General features: G+C 44.2%; 1 protein-coding gene across 1 annotated transcript in view; it reads right to left on the bottom strand.

Moving 5' to 3' along the window:
- The window catches only part of LOC134351709 (transcription intermediary factor 1-alpha-like), a 163,748-nt gene extending 145,389 nt beyond the window's left edge, over nucleotides 1-18,359 (bottom strand). Inside the window, exon 1 of the mRNA XM_063058260.1 lies at nucleotides 18,003-18,359. Coding sequence (XP_062914330.1) covers nucleotides 18,003-18,267 — 265 coding nt within the window. The 5' untranslated portion in view covers nucleotides 18,268-18,359. The remainder of the gene's footprint in view (nucleotides 1-18,002) is intronic.
- Between the last annotated feature and the right edge of the window lie 783 nt (nucleotides 18,360-19,142).

The following is a 19,142-nucleotide window of genomic DNA, read 5'->3' as shown; positions in this document are numbered from 1 at the left end:
CTGAGAAGGGCAGATGGAGTTCAACCCAGATAAGTGTGAGGTGGTTCATTTTGGTAGGTCAAATATGATGGCAGAATATAGTATTAATGGTAAGACTCTTGGCAGTGTGGAGGATCAGAGGGATCTTGGGGTCCGTGTCCATAGGGCACTCAAAGCTGCTGTGCAGGTTGACTGTGTGGTTAAGAAGGCATACGGTGCATTGGCCTTCATCAACCATGGGATTGAGTTTAAGAGCCAAGAGGTAATGTTACAGCTGTATAGGACCCTGGTCAGACCCCACTTGGAGTACTGTGCTCAGTTCTGGTCGCCTCACTACGGGAAGGATGTGGAAACCATAGAAAGGGTGCAGAGGAGATTTACAAGGATGTTGCCTGGATTGGGGAGTATGCCTTATGAGAATAGGTTGAGTGAACACGGCCTTTTTTCCTTGAAACGACAGAGGATGAGAGGTGACCTGACAGAGGTGTATAAGATGATGAGAGGCATTGATCCTGTGGATAGTCAGAGGCTTTTCCCCAGGGCTGAAATGGCTAGCACGAGAGGGCACAGTTTTAAGGTGCTTGGAAGCAGGTGCAGAGGAGATGTCAGGGTAAGTTTTTTTTTTATGCAGAGAGTGGTGAAAGCATGGAATGGGCTGCCGGCGACGGTGCTAGAGGCGGAAACGATAGGGTTTTTTAAAAGAGTCCTGGATAGGTACATGGAGCTTAGAAAAATAGAGGGCTATAGGTAACCCTAGGTAATTTCTAAGGTAAGGACATGTTTGGCACAGCTTTGTGGGCCGAAGGGCCTATATTGTGCTGCAAGTTTTCTATGTTTCTATGTACATACCTACTATTTTCTGACATCTCCCCCATACATTTCCTCCAATTCTCCTTAAAACTAGGCTCCCCTGGTATTAACCATTTATCTCTGGCTATTCAGAGTCTCCAGCTACCCATTCAGACTATGCCTCTTATCATCCTGTACACCTCTATCGTCATCTCTCATCCTCCTTCGTTCCAAAGAGAAAAGCCCTAGCTTGCTCATCCTCTCCTCATAAGTTACAGTCTCCAATCCAGGCAGAATCCTCCTCTGCACCGTCTCTAAAACCTCCACATCCTTCCAGTAAGGTAGTGACCAGAACAGAACACAATATCCTAAGTGCAATCTGACTAAAGTTTTATACATTACATCATGGCTCTTGAATTCAATCCCCAACTAATGAAGGCTGGCACACAACACACCTTCTTAATCACCCTATCAATTTGTGCCGCATCTTTGACAGATCTGTGGACATGAATCTCAAGATTCCTCTGTTCCTCCACATTGAAAAGAATCCCGCCACTAACCTTGTATTCTGCCTTCAAGTCTGACCTTCCAAAGTGTATCATCTCACACTTTACCTCCCTTACTTGGTGTCCTTACTTTTGCTATTAACTGGACACCATATTTTTGGCAAATTTGTCTTAGCTTTTCAGTTAAGCTGCCACTGTAAGGCACAATAACCATTCTAGCTGGAGGTTGTCTTTGTTGTGGTGTTGCATGCTCCATTCCTTTCTCAATTGTGTGCACAGGGTCCAGACACACAAATACTCTGTCTACACGAGCAGGGTATCCTGCAGCAATTGTCGCACTTCTTCACACCATGTCATTTCCACATTTTGCAAGGCAGAAGTCAGGAATGCGACTGAATATCCTCTACTGCCTGGATAGGTTCAGCTGCAACAACTTCCAAGAAACTTCACAGCAGTGCAAACAGGCCGCTTGATCAACACTCCATTCACCACAGCTCCAATACTGGCACACAGGGGCTGCTGTGTATACCAGCTACTAAACACACTCTGCTCAGACCTCTAAAATCCACAACCTCGGCACTGAGGAGGAGGGACATTTACCACATGGGAACATGGATGCCTGAAGATTCCCATCCAAACTGCACACCATCCTGACTTGGAAATACAGTGGATTCCAGTTAATTGGGGCAGCCACCATTTGGCACAACTTTTAAGGAACAAAAACTAATCAAGAAACTAGCAGGGATTCCCTCCGTTTATTTGGACACTATGCCACTTAATTGGGACAGGAGACTGTTGCCAAAGTTTCCAACTGCATCAGTCGCATGCACTTGTGTAGCTGTTAAACACTACACCGTGCTGAGAACAAACAATTTTTAAATAGTGTCAATTACGTGTGCTTTTGTTCAAACCCAACGATTTTTGTCACTAAGAGTTGGTGAGAAATAAGTGGTAATACAATTCAGCACTGTGGTTTCAAGCATTCAGGCTTGGAAATGTCAGAAACGGCCGGGAGTGAAAATTAAACGATTTCATTACTTCAGCAATTTAGGAACTACGAAGAATTTGAAGATATCAACAATCATTTTGAATGTTACAATGAAAATGAAGATTTGGAGGATGTAATCCTCAAAAGCATTGTATGAGGCAGTCCATAATCTGCATCAGGTGTCTGCGCTGATTTTGTTCATTTACAGTCAATGAAAATAACATGCAGCATACACTGAATAATTCCAATTAAAAACTACAGTTTTATAGTACCATTGTAGTATTGTTAGTGTTCTAATTTGTTCAGTATTTTATTTAAATACATAATTTCAAGTCAAGTCACTCTTTATTGTCATTTCGACCATAACTGCTGGTACAGTGCACAGCAAAAACAAGATATTTTTCAGGACCATGGTGCTACATGAAACAATACAAAAACTACACTGAACTACGTAAAACAACACAACAACTACACTAGACTACAGACCTACCCAGGACTGCATAGAGTGCACAAAACAGTGCAGGCATTACAATAAATAATTAACAAGACAATATGCACAGTAGAGGGCAGTAGGTTGGTGTCAGTCCAGGCTCTGGGTATTGAGGAGTCTGATGGCTTGGGGGAAGAAACTGTTATATAGTCTGGTCGTGAAACCCTGAATGCTTTGGTGCCTTTTGCCAGATGGCAGGAGGGAGAAGAGTTTATATGAGGGGTGTGTGGGGTCCTTCATAATGCTGTTTGTTTTGCGGATGCAGCGTGTGGTGTAAATGTCTGTAATGGCGGGAAGAGAGACCCCGATGATCTTCTCAGCTGACCTCACTATCCGCTGCAGGGTCTTGCGATCCAAGATGGTGCAATTTCCGAATCAGGCAATGATGTAGCTGCTCAGGATGCTCTCAATACAACCCCTGTAGAATGTGGTTGTGGTGAGGATGGGGGGGAGGTGGGAGATGGACTTTTCTCAGCCTTCGCAGAAAGTAGAGATGCTGCTGGCCTTTTTTTTTGCTATGGAGCTGATGTTGAGGGACCAGGTGAGATTCTCCGCCAGGTGAACACCAAGAAATTCTGTGCTCTTAACGACCTCTATGGAGGAGTCGTCGATGTTCAGCAGAGAGTGGTCGCTCCATGTCCTCCTGAAGTCAACAACCATCTCTTTTGTTTTGCTCACATTCAGAGACAGGTTGTTGGCTCTGCACCTCCTCTCTGCTGACTCATCGTTCTTGCTGATGAGACCCACCACGGTCATGTCATTGGCAAACTTAATGATGTGGTTCAAGCTGTGTGTTGTAGCACATTCGTGGATCAGCAGAGTGAACAGCAGTGGACTGAGCACACAGCCCTGGGGGGCCCCCGTGCTCAGTATGATGGTGTTGGAGATGCTGCTTCCGATCCGGACTGACTGAGGTCTCCCAGTCAGGAAGTCTAGGATCCAGAGGGAGGTGTTCAGGCGCAGTAGGCTCAGCTTTCCAATCAGTTTCTGAGGAATGATTGTGTTGAATACTGAACTGAAGTCTATGAACAGCATTCAAACGTAGGTGTCTTTTTTGTCCAGGTGGGTTCGGGCCAGGAGGAGGGTAATGGCAATGGCGTTGTCTGTTGAACGGTTGGGACGGTATGCAAACTGCAGGGGGTCCAGTGAGGGGGGCAGCAGGGTCTTGAGGTGCCTCATGATGAGCCTCTCGAAACACTTCATGATGATAGATGTGAGAGCAACGGGACGGTAGTCGTTGAGGCAGGACACTGAAGAAGTCTTCTGCACGGGGACGATGGTGGCGGCCTTGAAGCACGTAGGAACGACAGCGCTGCTCAGGGAGTTGTTGAAGATGTCAGTGAGAATCTCTGCTAGCTGTTCTGCACATCCTCTAAGCACTCTGCCAGGAATATTGTCTGGTCCAGCAGCCTTCCGTGGGTTGACCCTGCACAGGGTTCTCCTCACACCAGCCACGGTAAGACACAGCACCTGGTCATTTGGAGGAGGGGTGGTCTTCCTCGCCGCCACGTCATTTTCCACCTCAAAACGAGCGTAGAAGTTGTTCAACGCATCGGGGAGGGAGGCATCACCAGCAGAGGCTGGTGATGTTGTCTTGTAGTTGATGACGTCCTGAATGTCCTTCCACATGTGCTGCGTGTCGCTGCTTTCCTGGAAGTGGCCGTGGATTCGCTGGGCGTGTGCATGCTTTGCCTCTCTGATGGCCCGGGACAGTTTGGCCCTCGCTGTTGTTAGGGCTGCCTTGTTGCCTGTTCTGAAGGCAGAGTCACGGGTCCTCAGCAGTGCACGCACCTCCGCGGTCATCCACAGCTTCTGGTTAGCGCGTGTAGTGATGGTCTTGGCCACAGTGATGTCATCGATGCACTTGCTGAAGTAGCTAGTCACTGATGCCGTGTACTCCTCTAAGTTGGTGGAGTTGCCATCGGTTGCAGCCTCCCTGAACATGTGCCAGTCAGTGAGCTCAAAGCAGTCTTGAAGAGCAGAGATGGCTCCTGCTGGCCATGTTTTCACCTGCTTCTGAACTGGTCTGGAGCGTCTGACGAGCGGTCTGTATGCTGGGATTAGCATAACAGAGATGTGGTCTGAGTAGCCGAGGTGGGGGCAGGGCTCCACCCGGTACGTGTTGGGAATGTTTGTGTAAACAAGGTCCAGAGCGTTCACCCCTCTCGTTGCAAAGTCCACGTTCTGATGGAATCTGGTGAGCACTGACTTAAGGTTCGCGTGGTTAAAATTTCTTACTCAGTTAAATGATAGTCTATCTTTTTTAATACGTTTTTAATTATTGCAATGAAAATCTGGCTAATTGAGGCAGCCGCTTAATTGAGCCAATGTCTCCCAATTAACCAGAATCCACTGTATAACACCAATTTCTTTTCCTTCACAAGATCTAAACCAACAGAAATGTGGGAGCACCTTCACCGGGGCCAGCAGCGGTTCCAGACAACAGTTCACCAGCACCTTCTGAAGGGCAATTCAGAATGGGCAATAAATACCCACCTTGCAGGTAGCAATCAGATTGATATGATGGTTGGTGCAGACACAGTGGGCTGAAGGTAAATTAGTTTATTATTGTCACAAGTACTGAGCTACAGAGGGAAAACCTCCATCTGTATGCCATCCATCCAAACTATTTAATCATATCAATGCATTGAGGTAGTACGAAGGAAAAATCAGTAACAAAATACATTAATCTTACAAATTTAAAAAAACTGCAGTGTGAGCAGGCAATAAGATGCAAGCCCATGACAAGTTAGATTGCAAAGTCAGGAGGGCCTGTTTCTATATCGTATCACCTAGTGAGGCCTGGCATATGGCAGGTCACCTGGGTAGAAGCAGTTACACGGGAGGTGCCATATTCAAATACAACTGTGCCATGAGTTTTTACTCAGGAAAGCTCACTACCCTGTCAAGGGACCTAACAGCATTTGCTGTTCAGAAACATTAGTTTCTGAGCAAGATGATTCTGTGCCAGCTCCAAGATCAATCTAACACTTCCCTCCTACAAAGGCCTCCATTTGTTTTTATCATCTATGTACCCATCTAAGAGCTTCTTATAAGTGCTCCCAGTGTATCTGCTTCTAATACTTCCCATGGCAGGGCGTTCCACACACACTCCGCTCTCTATGTAAAAATACTCCGTGTAAAAATCTGAACATCTCACACCCCCATCCCCCATATTTTCCTTGCATCACCAGTGCAGCTTGCTTCCATCAAGAAGCTGAGTTCACGGCCTTTGCTGACCCCAGGTTTCATCGTGGTGCCAAGATTCACGTACTGTCACAGGACAGACAACCCTCATCCAACCAGAGCTTCCTGACCTGTGCTGCCACTTCACAATAGGAAAGTGCTCCACCCATCAGCTGGCTCCTTGAAAGTGTGACCCAATTGTTTGTATTCTCCCTTCCTTCCCCAGAGCCCTCAAACTGCTTCCTTTCCATTACTGATACAATTATTTCAATACCCTAACTGAAATCAGCTATGCTTTTAGACACGTCCTCATACTGCTGGAGACCCTGTTCATATTACACAATGTCTATTTGTATGAGGGAAGTCATTAACCTTTGTCTTTGTTTAAAAAAAAATGGCAATATTGGGAATAGACTCTTCAATTCCAATTCTCAAGTACATTTCTGTTAGGTTTGTCATCTATATTAATGATCTGGATGATAATGTGGTAAACTGGATCAGCAAATTTGCGGATGACACCAAGATTGAAGGTGTAGTGAACAGCAAGGAAGGCTATCAAATCTTGCAGCAGGATCTGGACCAGTTGTGAAAATGGGCTAAAAATGGAAGATGGAATTTAACGCAGACAAGTTTGGGGTATTGCACTTTGGGAAGACAAACCAGGGTCAGACTTAAGCCTGGTTTATACTTCTGCGTCAACGCGTCGCCATAAGGTCTGCGTCGCCGCAAACCCTACGCAAGAGCTTGCGTTGCTGCGACGCGCACCTCTCCCAAAATGTAACCGCGTGTCGCAGCAATGCAGAACGCAACAATTGTGATTGGTCCGCTTGGTAGCATCGCATGTCATCCTACGCTGCAATAGCTTCCCATTGGGTGACTGAAGGGCAGGGAAGGAACTCGGGCTGCAATGCTTTCCATAAAGCTTTACAGACCTCCGAAATTATGAGGACACATTTCACACGAAAAAAGACGCTCGTGTCTTGTTTACCCCGAGACTACCATGACCAGGAAACCTTGCGCGGGCAGGTGAGTGCACATGCGTGACGTGTGCGAATTGCCGAGCGACGCAGACACACCAACGCACAAGTATAAATGCTCACAACGCGCGTAAGCCACTTGCGTAGGTTACGGCGTCCAGTTAACGCAAAAGTATAAACCAGGCTTTACACAGTGAACAGTAGGGCACTGAGGAGTGCAGAAGAGCAAAGTGATCTGGGAATATAGATATGTTAATTAGTTACAGTATAGTGGCATCACAGGTAGATAGGATCATAAAGAGAGCTTTTCGTACATTGACCTCCATAAGTCAAAGTATTGAGCATAGGAGTTGGGATGTTATGTTGAAGTTGTATAAAATTTGGCAAGGCCAAATTTGGAGTATCTGGTCACTCACCCACAGGAAAGATAACAATAAGATTGAAAGAGTACAGAGAAAACTTACAGCACTTGAGGCTGTAACAAGACAGCACTGAGTTATAGGAAAAGGCTGATCCAGCTTAAAACTTTTTCCCTACAGCATAGGAGAATGAGGGGAGATTTGATGGAGGTATACAAAATTATAAGGGGTACAAATTGGGTAAATGCAAGCAGGCTTTTTCCACTAAAGTTATGTAAGACTAGAACTAGAGGTGATAGGTTTCAGATGAAAAGATGAAGTATTTAAGGGAAAGCTGAGGGGGAGCTTCGTAACTCAAGAGGGTGAAAGGAGTGTGGAGCGAGCTGCCGGCAGAAGAGATGAATGAGGATTTGATTGCAATATTTAAGAGAAGTTTGGATAATTAAGTAGATGGAAGCAGTATGGAGAGCTATGGCCTAGTTTTATTTCTCATATGAACCTCTTGACTCCTGTCCCAACACTGGCTCAGAATTAATGAACTGGAGTTGAGATTCAAACACAACAGCGCACCATGGACGTTGAAAGTTACTGAGGTACCCTGTTCCAGGAGGCAATTCACCTCTGAAATTACTACAGCACTTATCAGTCGAAAGGGGTAGGAGGATGAGACCGTGACTGAGGAAGGTATTGCAGGACCATCAGCCCTTGCACTTGACCAACACTATGAGATCTGTGGCACAGGGTCCATTCCATAAGGAAGTGAAGAGAAACATGGTCGTAACAGAAGGGGAGCATTGTCGGGGGTAATAGATAGTATTCTCTGCAGCTACAACTGACAGCCTTAAAGACTAGATTGTCTTGATGGTGGTAGAGTTCAAGAGAGTAACTTGGAGTAAGAGGAGAAACAGCCGGCAGAAATGCTCCGAATGGAAATCAATGGCTGATCGAACAAAGAAGTGGTCCTGCTGAACCTAAATTAAAAAGCAAAACCACTAAAAATAATCATCGCTGGATTACTGCCTCAACCATGTGCAGGTCGTCTCGGAGTCAACAAGATCAAAAATTTGAATGCGTGGCTCACAGATTGTTCTGAGAGAGGTGTGGTAATTGGTGCTGGGACTTTGGTTAATGTGTTATATATTAATGACTGTGAATATCGGATGTTTGTGGGTGACACAATGGTTAATTGTGCTGTGGTCAGCAAGTTTGTTTAAGTTAGAACAGGATATTGACTACAAGGAAAGCTGGGCTGAGCAATGGTAGATGGAATTTAATTCAAACAAGTGCAAGGTGATGCATTTTGGAGGAATACATATCTAGTAAATAATAGGGTGCAAAGGAGTGTTAACAAACAAGGGGAAGCTTGTAGCTTGAGTGCATAGTTCCTAGAAAGTGACAACAAAAGTAAATGGGAGGGCAAAATGTACAAATTGCTCGCCTTGACAAAGCAGAGCATAAAATATATAAATTGGGACGTTACTGCAACCAGTGTTTTTGTAAAGCTGCAGCATACAGTGTGCAGTTTTGGTTGCTATACTATAAGGATACAGCTGCACTGGAAAAGATTCACCAGGATGTTTCATGGATTGGAGGATTTCAGTAATGGAGAGAGAATAGATAAGCAGAGCTTGTTTTCCATGGAGCAGAGGCCAAGGCGTGACCTGATAGAGGTATACAAGATGCATAGATATGTAGTGGATTCTGTTAATTAGGCCGTTGGCTAATCAGAGCAGCTGTTTATTTGGGACAATTCTTAAACGACAAAAACTAAGTTGAGAAAATAGCTGGGGTTTCCTTCATTTACTTGGGGCATGGAGGACGCTCCAGGTCACGATGCTATTCCTCGACTATAGCTCAGCATTTAATACTATCGTTCCCACAATCCTGATTCAGAAGCTGCAGAACCTGGGCCTCTGTACCTCCATCTGCAATTGGATCCTCGACTTACTAACCGGAAGACCACAGTCTGTGCGGATTGGTGATAACTCGTTGACGATCAACACTGGCGCACCTCAGGGGTGTGTGCTTAGCCCACTGCTCTACTCTCTATATACACATGACCGTGTAGCTAGGCATAGCTCAAATACCACCTATAAATTTCCTGATGATACAACCATTGTTGGTAGAATCTCAGGTGGTGACGAGAGGGCGTACAGGAGTGAGATATGCCAACTAGTGGAGTGGTGCCGCAGCAACAACCTGGCATTCAACGTCAGTAAGACGAAAGAGCTGATTATGGACTTCAGGAAGGGTAAGTCGAAGGAACAAACCAATCCTCATAGAGGGATCAGAAGTGGAGAGAGTGAGCAATTTCAAATTCCTGGGTGTCAAGATCTCTGAGGTCGAACCTGGTCCCAACATATCGATATAGTTATAAAGAAGGCAAGACAGTGGCTATACTTTATCAGGAGTTTGAAGAGATTTGGCATGTGAACAAATACACTCAAAAACTTCTATAGATGTACCATGGAGAGCATTCTGATAGGCTGCATCACTGTCTATATGGAGTATGGAGGGGCTACTGCACAGGACCGAAAGAAGCTGCAGAAGATTGTAAATCTAGTCAGCTCCATCTTGGGCACTAGCCTACAAAGTACCTAGGACATCTTTAGGGATCGGTGTCTCAGAAAGGCAGCATCCATTATTAAGGACCTCCAGCACCTAGGGCATGCCCTTTTCTCACTGTTACCATCAGGTAGGAGGTACCGAAGCCTGAAGGCACACATTCAGTGATTCAGGAACAACTTCTTCCCCTCTGCCATCCAATTCCTAAATGAACACTGAACCCTTGGACACTACCTCACTTTTATTAATATACAGTATTTCTGTTTTTTGCATGTCTTTTAATTTATTCAATATACATACAGGTGTCCCCTGCTTTTCGAACGTTCACTTTACAAAACCTCACTGTTATGAAAGACCTACATTAGTTCCACGTTTTCGCTAACAGGTGTTTTCACTGTTACGAAACAAAGCAGCACGCGATAAAAGGCAGTGCGCACCCCAAGCACCTGCTCTCCCCCGGTTTCGGAATGGCATTCTCGCTGGCATTGCTTAAACACGTGCCTGTGAGCAGCGGTTTGCAAGATGAGTTCTAAGGTATTGGAAAAGCCTGAAAGAGCTCGTAAGGGTGTTACACTTAGCGTAAAACTAGACATAATTAAGCGTTTTGATCGTGGTGAACGAAGTAAGGACAAAGTGAGTTTGGCTTGTGGAAGTTGACAAAGATGATGTTGAAGAGGTTTTGGCATCCCATGACCAAGAACTGATAAATGAAGAGTTGATGCAATTGGAAGAGGAAAGGATAACAATCGAAACCGAATGCAGTAGCGAACTGAACATGAAGCAAATGCGTGAGATTTTCACTGCAATGATAAAGTACAACTTTAATTTTGAAAGGGCACATAGGTTTAGGGGATATTTGCAGGATGGTTTGAGTGCTTACAAAGAACTGTGTGATAGAAAAATGCGCGAGGCTCAGCAGCCAAGCAAGCCTTCCACATCAGCCACAGCAGACGACGAACCTCAACCCTTGACATCAAGGCGGGCAGAGATAGAAGATGACCTGCCTGCTCTAATGGAAACACGACGAGATGACACCCCAGTGTCCCTCCACCCCAACCCCCAGGCCGCGGACAGATACCGATTTGCGGAGAATGCAGCGATAGCCGGGACACACCCAGCACATCTTCAAGAAAAAAGCCAAAATAAACATGCTAATTAGGTGCCGCCCAGCACGTAATTGTCGGCCCAGATCAGAGGCGACGCAATCGTCTCTTTGAGATCCCGGAAATGACCGGGAGTGAAAATGAAACTATTTCACTATTTCAACAATTTAGGAATTACAAAGGTATTGACAATCATCATAAAAATGAAGATTTGGAGGGACACAATTATCTAAAGAATTATATGAGGCAGTCCATTATCTGCACTAGGTGTCTGCACAGATTTTGTTCATTTGCAGTCAATCAAAAGAACACGTCAGATTAATTAGTTCTTCGATAACCATTAGGAACTAATACACAGTGTTATACTACTGGAGAGGTAATCCTAGTGTTCTCATTTTGTTCTGTATTTCATTTAAATACATGAACTGTTACTCAGTTAAATGATAGATTGTCTTTTTATGCCCTTTAACTATTTCTGTGAAACTTCAGCTAATTGGGACAGCCGCTTCATTGAGCCAAGACGTACTGATCCCAATGTGTCCCAATTAACCGGAATCCACTGCATCAGATACTCAGGATCACTTTTCCCATGGGAGGGGTTAGGTTTAAGGTGAGCAGGAGCAGTTTAGAAAGGGTTTTCAAAGGAATGTTGTTTTTTTTTTGAGAGAGAGTTTTCCATTTCTGGAGCACAATGCCAGAAGAAGTGCTGCAATCAAATGCAATTATTATATTTGATAGACATTTAGATAGACACATAAGGGCAAGAACAGTAGCAAACAGTCCTAATAGTCAGGCAAATGGTATTAGTTTAGGTGGACAAAAAGATTGCCAGGGACATAGTGGGCCAAAGAACCTGATGGTGTGTTGTACAACCATGGCTAAAACAAGCACAAGGAAACCAGAAGGTAAGAGTGTCTTCATTTGAATCAAAATAGGACCAGTTTCTGCAGAATCAAAAAAAAACTAGATACGGCTAAGGATTCAAATGAAGTATTAAAGCACATAAAGGACTCAGACCCGAAATGTTAACTTTCTCTTTTCATGAATGCTGCCTGACCTGTTGATTGTTTCCAGCAGGTTCTGTTTTTAATATAACCATAACCAAAAGCCTGTCAGTGAGGAACGCCATGTACAACCAATCACTTTACCTAATGTAAGGAAAAAGGGTAGAAAGACATAACTAAAGGCTTACTATCAGACTCCATGTAACATTCAAAATAAGGAACACACACAAAATGCTGGAAGAACTCAGCAGGCCCGGCAACATCTATGGAAAAGAGTAAACAGTCGATGTTTTAGGCCGAGACCCTGCCAACTCCTGATGAAGGATCTCAGCCCGAAACATCAACTATTTATTCCTTTCCATAGATGATGCCTGACCTGCTGAGTTCCTCCAGCATTTTGTGTGTGTTATAGAAATAAATGGATACTACCTAGCATATTTTCCAAAGCACTAACAATTTGTTGGAAAAACTCCGCAGGTCCAACAGCATCTGTGGGGGGAAAGAATTGGTGGCGTTTCAAGTCAAAATCCTGCAATAGGACTTCCCTCCCACAGAAGCTGCTTGACCCACTGAGTTCCTCCAGCAGATTGTTCGTTACTCCAACTTCCAACTTCTGCAATATCTTGTATCCAGTTTTTCCAGAGTGTGCTTGTAAAGCAACGAAGGCTTGGAATTAAATATTCCAGGATACTCCTTGCTGAAAAAAGACAAGCAAAACAGAAATGGAGACAAAATCAGAAGTGAAGATGTGGATGCTGGATATTGAAAATTTATAACAAACAGCTGGATGGAAATACTCAGGTCAGGCTAAATTTTTAGTTAGAGAAATAATGTTTCAACTTCATTGCACTGGAAATGGAGGACTGTATCTTGACAGTACAGAATGGGATAAAAGCCGTGAAAGGAACAGTCTCAACCCAAAAGAAAATCAACATGAAGATCAGTTTGGATGAAGCTAAGAAAATATAAGGGGCATAAAACACTAAAGTAACTACGTACAGAGGCCCCAAGAGAATATTGGTAATTGAAGGAACAGTATGAATCAGAAAATTAAAGGTATATGTAAAAGGTAATACAATAACCATGGGGTATTTAATCTATGTAAAGACTGAACAAAACAGGTCAGCGGTAAGATGAAACATTCACATTGCTTCAGAAATGGTTTATCTTGATTATTTTGTCAAGCAAACAAGGGATAGGTTATTTTAGATGTTGTACTGATAAATATGAAAATGTCAATTATTTACCTGGTAGTTAAAAGATGTTTGGGTAACATAATTATAGAATGATAAGTTTTATGATAAGAAAAGTGATTTAGTTCATCCTGAAATCTATGGCTTAAATAGAAATAATACAAACTGTGACAGGATAAAATATGACATGCCTTTAGTTGATTGGGAAACTACATTAAAAGCCATGATCATAAACAAGCAATGGCAAACAGTTCAAACATTAACACAAATCGGCCAATCATGGGGCAACGACTCAATACATAAAAGCATGCAGACATGGTCAAGATGCAACATGGCCTTTAAAGGTGAAATTTTCAGAGTACAAAGCTTCATGTGCCTGTCAGGATAAAAGGCAATGATAACAAACTTACAGAACCTTGGTTTTGAGGCCCTGGTTAAGAAAAAAAAAGAGATGCATAAGCAGGTATAGGCAGGAGGAACAAATGAAGCTCTTATGAAATATAAGAAATGCAAGAGAACACTTGAGAAAGAAATCAGGAGGCCTTAAAAAAGGCAAGAGATTGCCTTAGCAGACAACATGAAAGGAAATTCTAAGAGGTTCTACAGATACATTAAGAACAAAAGGATTGCAAGAGACAAAATTGGCCCTCTGGAAGATCAGAATGGTAATCCATGCATGGCACCAGAAGAGATGGAAAAGATCTTAAATGGATTTTTTGCATCTGCATTTACTCAGGAGACAGACAGAGTCTACAGAAGCAATGCAAAGCAGCATCAACTTCATGGACCCTATACAGATTTCAGAAGAGGGGTTGTTTGCTCTCTTGGGATAAATATCCAGGGCCTGACAAGGTGTTCCCTTGGACCCTGTGGGAGGCAAGTCCAGAGACTGCACGAGCACTAGTAAAGACATTTAAATCATCCTTAGCGACAGGCGAGGTACCGGAGGATTGGACAATAGCTAATACTGTTCTGCTGTTTAAGAAAGGCTCTAAAAACTAAACTAGGAAATTACAGGCTGGTGAGCCTGACACCAATAGCAGGAAAGTTATAAGTATTTGAATATTCATATATCCAAATACTCATACTGATTAGGGATAGTCAGCGTGGCTTTGTGCATTTCTAACCAATCTTATAGGGTTTTTTGAGGAAGTTACCAGGGAAGTTGATGAAGATAAGGCAGTGGATTTTGTCTACATGGACTTTAGCAAGGCATTTGGCAAGATCCTGCCTGGGAGGTTGGTCAAGAAGGTTCAGTTGCTCGGCATTCAAGATGAGGTAGTAAATTGGATCAGACATTGTCTTTGTGGGAAAAGTCAGAGAATGGTTGTGGATGGTTGCTCTCTGACTGGAGGCCTGTGACTAGTGGAGTGCTGTAGGGATCAGTGCTGGGTCCGTTGTTGTTTGTCATCTAGATCTGGATGATGATGTGGTTAACTGGATCTGCAAGATAGCAGGTGGCACCAAGATTAGGTGTGTGTAGTGGACAGCGAGGAAGACTATCAGCTTGCAGTGGGATCTGGACCAACTGGAAAAAATAGGCCGAAAAATCGCAGTTGGTATTTAATGCAGACAAGTGCAAGGTGGTGCACTGCAGTAGGATTATCCAGGGTAGGTCTTACACAGTGAACTGTAGTGCAATGAGGAGTGTGGTAGAACAAAGGGATCTAGGTATACTGGTCCATAATTCAGTGAAAGTGGCTTCAGTGGTATAGGGTCGTAAAGAAAGCTTTTGGTACATTGGCCTTCATAAATTGAGTACAGGAGATGGGATGTTATGTTGGTGAAGCTTAATTTGGAGTATTATGTGCAGTTTTGGTCACCTGCCTACAGGGATGATGCAAACAAGGTTGAAAGAATACAGAAAAAAAATTACAAGAATGTTCCCAGAACTGGAGGAGCTGAGTTACAAGGAAAGATTGAATCCGTTACGACTTTATTCCTTGGAACATAGAAGATTAAGGGGAGAATTGATAGAGATATACAAAATTAGAAGGGGTATAGATAGGGCAAATGCAAGCAGGCTTTCTCCACTGAGATTGGGAGGGACTATAAATGGCGGTCATGGGTGAAGGGTGAAAGGTGAGAAGTTTAAGGGGAACATAAGGGGAAACTTCTTCACTCAGGGGGTTGTGAGAGCGTGAAACGAGCTGTCAGCGCAAGTGGTGCATATGAGCTCGATTTCAACATTTAGGAGAAGTTTGGATGCGTACATGGGTGGCAGGGGTACGAAGGGCTAAGGTTCTGGTGCGGGTCAATGGGAGTAGACAGTTTAAATTGTTTGGCATGGACTAGATGGGCCAAAGGGCCTGTTTCTGTGCTGTGCAGTTCTATGACTCTATAAAAGGTTCAGTTGTTGTTCTAACCAAACATCAGAATGGGGAAGAAATGCAATCTATGTGATTTTGACTGTGGAATGATTGTTGGTGTCAGAAGGGTGGTTTGAGCATTTTAGAAACTGCTGATCTCCTGAGATTTTCAAGTACAATACTCTCTAGAGTTTACAGACAATGGTGCAAAAAAAAGACATCCAGTCAATAGCAGTTCTGTGAGGAAAAAACACCTTGCTAATGAGAGCTCAGAGGAGAATGGCCAGACTGGTTTCAGCTGTCAGGAAGGTGAAAGTAACTGTAATAACCATATGTTACAACAGTGGTGTGCAGAAGAGCATCTCTGAATGCACAACACATCAAACCTTGAAGTGGATGGGCTACAGCAGCAGGCAGCCATGAACATACACTTAGTATCCACTTTATTAGGTACAGGGGGTACCTAATAAAGAGATGTGCACTCAGTGGCCACATTAAGACAGATGCAGAGGGCTAGCTATTTAAATTAAGGGCAGTATTAGATCATGAAAATGTCCTTTTAATTTGCCAAAAAGCTGCAAGGCCGAGGATTGGGAAAATTTCCGAAATATGCAGTAGAGGACTACGGCACTGATAAGAAAAGGGAAAAGAGAGAACAATGATGACCTAACAAGGAACAGAAAGCTTTCACTAATATATAAAAGGAAAAGACTAGCTAACCTTAATGTGGATCACATATCCACTGAACCAGAAGAAATTATATTAAGAAATAATGAAGTGACAAAGTAAATACTGTATTTATGTTAGCCTTCAGGAATTTTTTTTTAAAAAAACTCTCGAAAATAGTGGGGATCTGCAGGTCTTGTGAAAAGGAAGAGCTTAAAGAAGCAAGCAACACCAGCCTAGTGTTATTCAGTCTCTCCACTTTATCACAGACATTTCAGTGTGTTGAGTCCACCCCTCCCCCTTCTCTGCAACTCAAAATACTCTATCTTTTTTTCTATTTCAGGTTAAAGGTCAACAAGCTGAAAACAGTAACTCTGGGATAGATTTCATCTAGGCCATTTTCTCATTTACTATGTTTATTTTATTTAACATTTCACACTGGCCTCTAATTGCCACATCAATATCTTCTGTAAGGTGTTCATCTTCAATCTCCACAGACAGGTTCCCTGTACTGTCTCAATTTGCCCCTTTCTTGTCCAAGTTATCTTCACACTCTTTAACGTACTAAAAAACGTCTTCGGATTTTCTTTGACTCAACCTGCCTGTACTTTATCCTGTTGTCTTTGATTTGTTGATTTCCCTTTTAATATCAACCTTCACTACCTACTCTGCTGGGGACTAGATTCGGCCCTCCCGCCCTTTTTCTTTGTGGGAACACGTTTATCCTAAGCCTAGTGTATCGGCTTCTTAAATGCCTCTTTTTACTCCAAATGAACCATCAGGCCCTAATTTTACAATAAACGCTTTTAAATAAAGTTATGCGCCAAAGCTCATCTTTTTAATAATACTTTTGTTTTATATACATTTCAGCTGTTGGCATACAGTGTCAGATGATGCGTGAAATTCGTCAGAAACCCAGTGATTTGTGTTACTGCATTGTGGTTAACGTGAGATAACTACACAAAACAAACAGGCTGTAAAATGACTGTACCTCCCAAGAGGTCCCAGCCAGAGCAAAACATTGATCTTCGGTTGTTTTCTGATTAATTGTGACAGCCTCTTATAACATGACACTTTAAAAGCAAGTTTTTTTTGGTTTATCAGAGACGTTATAATGAATATTAATAAGAGCAGACCTCCCGTTGACTTCACTCTGGCTGGAGACACTAGCCGGCCAGCCCTACAAAGCCTCCCTGCGTTACCCATGGCTTTTGAGCGCTTTGACCGCGATGTCAAAGCGCCAAATTGCCCATCCTCTCAAATACCCCTCAGCTTCTATTTGAGCAGAACTTAATCAAAAACACCCAGTACTGGGAGGAAATTACACCAACGCTAATTCGCGTGAAAAGCAGGATTTCGAGAAAATGTGGTACATTGTCAACAGAACCCAGCCCCGTGTGACAGATAGGGTAGGGTGGCTCCTATTGTCCATTACCTTCAAGCCGTGCATTATTCTCCCTCTCTACATAGCTGGCGAGGCTGCTAAAGTTACAGGAGTAATAAACACCTACGGACAGATTACACCGTGTAGTGGAGCAGAATTGGGCTAGAAGTGGGGCTTAAAATGTCAAAGGCGAGTGTGTCAGTTCCAAAGTGGGTGCAACTAACAACAAAAAGTCCTTTCAGAAGGGAGCCGTGAAGGTGGGGGTGGGGTGGTTCCAGGGGGCGTTCTGCAAGCGACTTGGACTCGCGTCTCTGTTTAATGGTCCCGGGTGAGGGGAAGGAGCGGCTTGACAAAGGCTTGTGGACACTAGGCCCGCTGCAAGCCTGGGAATGGTGGTGGTGGTGGCTGTGTGCACTGGAGCTCGGTAATCCGTGCACTGCGCAAGGGGCGAAGGTGCAAGGGTTCGCAGGAGCTTCTCCCTCCCAGCCCCGGGTGCCTACTCACTCTGTTGCTGCTGCGGCTGGAGAGAGGAGTCGGCCAGGCTGCCGGCGCCCTGCAGCACCAAGTGCCTCTGAGGCTCGGGCAGACACTTCTTGCAGAAGGAGTGCAAACATGGCAGCAGTTTGGGATCTCGACTTTGGAAATTCTGCTTGCAGACGGCGCACGTCTCCAGCAGGTTGAGCTGGGCTCCCTCCGCCTTGTCGCCTTGTTCCCTGCTCTCCGCTTCGTTTCCTGTGTTCAGCCCGGGCTCCTGCGGGCTCTCTGCCATCTCACGGCTGCAGCTTCAGGCTGGCGTTGCCCTTGCAATTCCCATCCGTCTCTGTGTGTGTATGTGTTCCTGCGATTGGGGGGGGGGGGGGCGGGGAGCTTGTTATTTAATCCATCCACATATTTGGCCGTTACTGCCGTAAGAAGCGCTCCTCGGGCGTTCAGATCTAGGCTGCTGTCAAATGTAAGAACTGCTCCATCTCCCGGGCACAGAGCGCCATTGAGGAGCGGGCAAACCACGTTCATCCCTGCACGTCACTGGCTCGGTATTAATATTAATAACCCGCATCAACAGGCAACACGGCCTCTCCTTTTCACTCAACGGAACGAGTGCAGCTCAGGCTACTCCACAACTAGGCATCGACATCTACAAGACATACCTCCGCAAGATAGGTTCGGATTTCGGCTGGTGTAATCTCCTGTGGGGCAGAGGCTACACCGTGCACGGGAATAAAATGATGACGATTGGCTTCTATATATTGGAGGAGATGTATGTACGTGAGATTGGCTTGTGTGCTTCGTCTAAAGCAATTGTTAAATGTCCTCTTGGCTTCCTCTGGCTTTAAAAAAAGCAAATTCATCTCGTAGGGCTATTGACATGACGGAGGAATATCCTCACTGGCTTCATTCCACTAAATCTTCATTTGAAATAGTTCTTCCCAACAAACTTATAAAGAGGACATTATAAAAGATGGGCATTGAGATCAAAACTTAATCTGTCAGTTGCATCTGTGGTCAAATCTCCCAATGCATTGGGGGGGCGGTGTCATACACTCCATCTATACTAGGGTATTATAAATCATTGATCTCCTTACCTGAAAATGATTAGCTTGCAATAGAGGAAATGCAGTGAGGATTCAGTAGACTGACTCCTAG

The sequence above is a fragment of the Mobula hypostoma genome, chromosome 9, assembly GCF_963921235.1.
Source record: "Mobula hypostoma chromosome 9, sMobHyp1.1, whole genome shotgun sequence".
Lineage (NCBI taxonomy): Eukaryota > Metazoa > Chordata > Chondrichthyes > Myliobatiformes > Myliobatidae > Mobula > Mobula hypostoma.
Note: the sequence above shows the minus strand (reverse complement) of the source record. Positions and strands in the feature narration are given on the sequence as shown.